This window comes from Nannochloropsis gaditana (genome assembly GCF_000240725.1).
Source record: "Nannochloropsis gaditana CCMP526 unplaced genomic scaffold scaffold534, whole genome shotgun sequence".
NCBI classification, from domain to species: domain Eukaryota; class Eustigmatophyceae; order Eustigmatales; family Monodopsidaceae; genus Microchloropsis; species Microchloropsis gaditana.
This window is the reverse complement of record NW_005803419.1, coordinates 13,814-19,995: the sequence shown is the minus strand read 5'-3', so window position 1 is coordinate 19,995 and position 6,182 is coordinate 13,814. Positions and strand designations below refer to the sequence as shown.

Below are 6,182 nucleotides of genomic sequence, written 5' to 3'. Positions count from 1 at the left end.
GAGAGTTCTTTGGTCTCGGCAGATATGACGACACGGATCTTCCTCCATATTCCTGGGAGGAAGGCATGATGGAGCGTCTTCTGTACATAAGAGGAAGGAAAGAGGGATTGGTCCTTGGAGGCCCAGCCGTGCAGGAGGAAGGTGCCGGCGGAGGAAGGGAGGTAGGAGATGGTGACCAGGCGATAGGTGGGGGGGGGGAGGGAGGACGGGGAGGAGGAGGAGGGAGATGGCAAGGAAGGCGAGGGCAGGGAGGTGGAGGGCGTGTCAGGCATGCGAAGGAGGATCCGGTGCTGTGTGGCCGAGGGAGAGATAAGCGCGACGGTCGGGTCGGGGAGGGCGAGGTTCAGGGACCGGTGGGCGCTAAAGGTGTCGATCAGGTAGTCACCCATGGCGACCAAGCAGCTGCGCAAGAACGGAAGCAGAGACGAATCTTGACAAAGAATGCCGGGGGCAAGGACCACAGAGAGGGTTAGGGCGTTTTGAGCGGTGGATGGGCCGACAAGGAGGGCGAAGAGGGGAAAAGCGGCATGCGCCTTTGTCAAGGGAGAGGGAGGGGCCACGACCGGGGACGGAGGGCCAGCCTCTTGGGAGAGGGCGGGCAGTAAGGATGGAATCAGGTGAGGGTTTTTGAAAGACGTGGCAAGGTAGTAGACGAAGTCTCCATCTAAATGAGGGCTGCCCTCGGAGCTGTTGCTTGCACCGGGAGATGGGTACCGGTACCGGCCCGTGCGCTGCGCGACAACAAATTCTCGGGCAGGATGCTTTTTCTCTGCCCACGTCATTTTTACAATGCTACTATCCGTTCCACTCCCATTTCCTTCCGATTCGTGGCTCTCACGGCTGCCAGTAACGCATCCATCGTTGCTGCTGGTGAGGCTCCCGCTGCAAGACGCAGGCAAAAGTGCGAGGATCTTGACCCGCTCAAGCTGGGCAAATAGGAGTGATTGTAGGATTTGGGGACTATGGGTGTGGATGTGGAAAAAAATGAAAGCTGCCGATACGTCGTTCAAATTGAAAGTGGCCGCTGTGATCGTGGAAGTGATCCGAAATAATCCACTGCTGGAGACTTGGATGTCTGGGTAAGTGGGATGCGGAGACCAAAGGGTTGGTGTTGGGGCAGCAGAGGAAGGGGCCTGCTCGTGGATAAGTCGTTTGACAACCTCATCGACCTCGGCTTGGATGCGTTGAGCTTCTGCGCCCACGACGCATGGGAAGGATTCATGCATGTTGCTTCTAACATTCGCCTTGTGGGGTGTCGTATAGCCACCATTTCCGACCACACCTCCTCGCCCATTGCCGGATGGTATACAAGGAGGCAACTTGTTCATACTGTTATAGAAATCCAGACGTAAGGTGGTGAATTAAAGGCAAGTATCTACGCAAATAAAGGGGAAAGGTAAACGCGTTGTCACAGCGACCAAGCAACGGCTCATCGTCAGTTGAAATGGGAAAAGGATGACAAGGGGGAGCGATAACAAGGCACACCCCTCCCCATAAACACCACCTCGCAGGCCTTCCAAGACGCAGTGATAGACATCCGAGTCGCGTTGCAAGATTCCGACACGACGGGCGTGACTGGAGACAAAAAGTGGACAGGCATTGTTACAAGGCTGCTCCGTTGAAGATATCTCCGAAGAAGGTGAACTTCCGAGCCCCTGGCCTACGTCCTTGTTCACTTTGCGCCGCCCGCCCGCGACTATTTTGCTCATAGTTGGTCCTCCGTGCACAGGTTACAAACGTAAGTATGGTCGTCTCTGTCAGAGGTGGCCTATGGGGAATGGGGGATCTTCTGCTTTGGTGCTTTGTGAATTTCTTCTTTGTACCCGCCTTGTGCTCGTCGCCTCCCTCTACTAGTGTGCCAAATGGCGGTGGGACCGCCCCAGGAGGTTTCTCATCGAGAGGTGAGCTACCGCAATTGGATTTTGCGCGTCTTGGAGCCTACCGCTTCGCCTCACCAAGTCTGTGCGTCAGGACACGACGAGCCTGCTACGTATTGTGCGCGCGGCCGGAGCAGCATCCTCTGCAGGACAACTACGAGGTTGACCCCTTGTCTAGAGATACCATCACCATACCTGCGACAACAAGCAGTAGTACAGGTAGAGGCGTCCACCTGGTGTCGCCAGGGATCGGTTGCTTGTGTCAGGGACAAGATGGAGACGTGCTCGCCCTTCTGGGACTCATGCGTCGGGAGGCGGAAAAATATTTACACGCCTTTGGGCACCCGATCTCGGCCCGGGTGCTGGCTCAGCGCGTAGGGACAATTTTAGGCGGTAAAGGGCAAGAAACATGGTCCCGACCTCTGTGCTGCATTTCGGTGCTCATGTCTTCTTCAGGTACTGCTACGAGCGCAGCCGCCATTCCTTCTTCCCCTTTCCGTTCCTCATCACTGAGGGGCGAAGCAGAAATGTACCAGATCGATCCCACTGGGTTAGTCTTCAGCATACGAGGACAGGTTTTCGGCGGCAAAGACGCGACAGATCCGGTGGCACATGACCTGCAGGAATGGCTTGGCTGCTTTCTTCAGGAAAGGGATGCCGAGGGGGAGAAAGGACGAGAGGAAGGGGAAGAAAACGAACAGGAGATATGGACAGCCCTATGGACGGGCATGAAGAAATTCATACCAAACGTAGCACAGCATCCCGAGTCAGTGGAATGTGCTCGAGCGGCTGCTTCCTCTTTTCGACGTTTGGGTCCGGTGACCGTAGTGATCAAAGGACCGGAGGGCGTGAGGGAGGAGTAAGCATGTGGACAAAGCAACAATCGCATGTATGCATGGGTGATGAACGCACCACCCTCATGTATCCACGCTGGAGATGACCGCAGGACGAAGCAATAAAGCATAGATGTCATACACGTCATTTTATTTCTATGATACACAACCTGTCTCGCTCAAATCCTTCTCCCCCTTGTTAACTTCCCTTCGTTCCCGGCTTCTCGCACTCTCCCCCTCTCTCTCCTCCTCCCTCCCTCTGTGTCGACTACCTGCCTAGAAAGAAAGGACGGGTCCTCTCTTTGGCCTTCCCCCCTCCTCGTCTTCGCTTTCTGTTCCACTGCTTCGCGTGGTCAATCCCCCGGCCGAGGATGTCGAATACCGTGGCTCGCCCAGGAAACTCGCCGAGCTCCTCCCCCTCCCTCCCTCCCTGCCAGTATCGGCGTGCTCGCTCAGGCTCTGGAAGTCGCTCTGACTCAAGGACAAAGAGCCCACGCTTCCCTCCACACTCTTTCCCCCCCCGCTCCCACTCAAAGAACCAAAACCCTGTTCAAATCCTACCCGTGCCACGGCCCCTGCCGCGCTTTGTGGTTTAGTCATCGTCCCACCGTCTCTTTTTCCGCACTCCTCCTTCCCATCGCTCCCAGATTTTCCGCCGCCCACCACCTCCACACGTCCCACCCGCAAAGGGGAAGGAAGCTTACTCTGGCCGTTCCCCTTATCTCCCAACGGCCCTCCTCGTCCCCCCACGTGGACACCCGCCTTGTTTTTGGCTGCTACTACTCCATGGTCATGGTTCCTTGAGTCCACTAGGCTTACAGAAACTGCATGCGCGCCCGGGGCGATGTGTTTGACAGGTCGTCTGGGAGCGGTCAGCAACCAACCGATCCCCCCCCCCCTGTCCTCCCTCTCTGCCTTCGGCAATTTTCTTTCTGTCCTGGGGAGAGAAAGCCAAGAGGGTGGCAAGGACGCGTTCCAAAGACGCCTTCTCCGACAGCGCCCCGGGGGGGAAGGAGAGGTAGTCGACCACCACGTTTTTCAAGTATTCCAGGTTACACCCTTCCCGTTGTTGGGCTCGACGGAGAGCCACCCGTTCCTGGTTCAGGGTAGCTTGGAGAGCGGTCAAACGCCCGACCTCCAGGTCTTTGGTCGCCAAAGCTTCTTGTAATTTCTTCAAACTCACTTTGCAAGACTCCAATTCCGCCCGGTGGTGACTGTCCCGTTGGGACTGGACCGTGGCCAGCTCCATGATTTTCCTGTCCGTGTAAGAGCCTGAGGCGATCTCCTCTTCCAGCGCCATGATTTTCTGGACACACTCGCCGAGCTGTCGGTCTTTGTCGGCGATGATCTCCCGTGCTAACGCCGATTTTTTCTGGGACTCTTTATGGTAGAGCATCAACTCTTCCTCGAACGTTTGCTGCTGACTTGCTGCCTGTTGCCGACTTTCGTCTCTCTGCGCCTGAGCGCCTGACTCCCACGCTTCTTTTTCTTTCCGCAAAATCTCCTTTGTCTCCATCAAGGCCTTTTCCAGCTTCACGCAGGCCTGCTGCCTGCTTTCCACCTCGCGAGACAAACGAGCCCGTGCCATCTCCCCCTCCTCCACGCTTTCCCGGAGGCGCTTCATCTCCAGCACCATTTCTTGCACACCTGTTTCCAGCTGCGCCATTTGGGCCGTTTTCAATGCGCAGGATTGTTCGGTTTTCTCCAAATCCGATCGCACCCGCAGCAAGACCCCCGTTTTCTCGGCAAGTTGCTGACAGCCTCTGTCCAGCTCCGCTCTCTGCTCCGCGTCCCGTTGGCGAAGATTCTCCTTCTCCTGCTCAGCCCCCCGCAGCAAGCCGGAGATCGAAGCTATCTCCTGTGTAAGCGAGTCAACCTTAGATTGGGCTGCCCGCAAGGAGGATTCGAGCGTGAGCCGTTCGCTTTGATCCTGGGACATGGCACGATGCAAAGCATCAATCGCCGAGTCCTTCTCCTGCAGGATGAGCGAAGAGGCCGCCAGCTCTTTTTCCAATTCATCCGCCTCATCCATGGCCCTGTCTCGGGGAAAGGAGGCCGTTTTCTCCGCCCTTTCCCTTTCGGCACCCGTCTTCCCTTCCCTTCCTGCCTCCGACGCAGGAGTCTCCGGGCCGGCTTGAGGAGCTCCATCCTCTCCCTGCGGTCGGATTTGTCGCCGGAGACGCGTCACCTCTTTTGCATGACTTTCCTGCATCTTTCCTACCTCGAGCTTCAATTTGCGCGCTGTATCCCTTTCTTCGGCTGCCGTTTTATTTTGCTCTGCCACTTGGCGTCGCAAGGCTTGCAATTCCTCCTCCGTCTGAGCCAAAGCCCGCTTGGCGTCCTCTAATTCATTTTGTACGCGACAAAGTTCATTATCGTCTACGTTTTGCTCCCTTACCGTCGCTAAGCTTGATTCGTCGTGCTCCTCTTGCGGCTTTGGGATGGATGGCAGGGCTATGGCGAGGGTGGAGGCCGGTGCTGCTTTATTTGCCAGGACGTACTCCCGATGCTGTTGTTGCATTGCCTGCAAGGTCAGGTGTCGTTCCTCTTCTTGTTGAGCCCATTCACGTCGGAGGGCAGGCAGAGAGGCTTGCGTTCCATGGGGCGGCACATCCTCCCTTTGAAGCACGTCACGGTACAGGAAATCTATCATCTCGTCCCGCTCTACTTCGGTCCTGCCGTTTGCTTCCTTCAATTCACGTGTCTGGGTTTCCATAACCTTCACGCGTCTCTTTAATTTCGTGCACGCCAACATCAAGTCCTCCATGGAAATGTCGGGACCAATCACCCGCTGTTCATCCTGACACGGACTATCAGGAGTGGTCGAAGTTGAAGTCTTCCCGAGTGAGGATGCGTATTGATGGTGCTGTGAAATTTTCAAAATGCCTTTGGAAAATGAGGAAAGAGCCTCTATGCCTTTGTTGCGGAGTGGTGAAGTCGTCAGATTGGTGCCGTGGCTATTGTTTTTAAGGCCATTCCCGCCGTGAAGACCCCTGAAAAGGGAAGCTGCCGTCGCTGCCGCCATACCCGCCGTGCTCGTCGATTTGGGTTTGTGCTCCCGTCCTCCACTGTCTTCCGACGTGCTGGTGCTATTATCGTGCGTCAAACCGGGTGTAGATGCTGATAAAGGGTCGTCTGCCGGATCTTTTATTGGTCTCGTTGTTACCCTTGTGGGACTTGATGGGCCTGTCCCTTGAGCCTCCATCGTGCCATATAGTGACCCCTGAGGGAACAACACGATCCTGTTCATGGCATAAGAAAGGCAGAACGGAGAATGGTCAAGTCCTAATCTCTACATGCGGAGCATGGACGTTTTAAGTTTAGAGACAAAAGCTCTTTAACGCTGTGTAGTGGTTTAGCGAGCCCGCGGCCAAAGCCCTCCAACGTCCCAAAGAGCGGCTTCCCTCACACGAGTTCCCACCCCGAAATATACCAGGAACCTTTAGCCTCATGTCGTCACCATTGTTTTGAA

The 6,182-nt window shown here is 55.9% G+C and overlaps 2 protein-coding genes across 2 annotated transcripts; both read right to left on the bottom strand.

The window, feature by feature from the left end:
• Window positions 1-3,602: 3,602 nt before the first annotated feature.
• On the bottom strand, window positions 3,603-3,991 carry NGA_2037400 (grip and coiled-coil domain-containing protein 1; the record flags this gene model as incomplete). Its single annotated transcript, XM_005854345.1, has 1 exon — window positions 3,603-3,991. A coding segment is annotated over one exon (389 nt), but the record flags the coding sequence as incomplete, so codon positions are not given.
• NGA_2024300 (uncharacterized protein) lies at window positions 3,979-5,153 on the bottom strand (the record flags this gene model as incomplete). The annotated part of the gene is made up of 1 exon (XM_005854344.1): window positions 3,979-5,153. A coding segment is annotated over one exon (1,175 nt), but the record flags the coding sequence as incomplete, so codon positions are not given.
• Window positions 5,154-6,182: the final 1,029 nt, after the last annotated feature.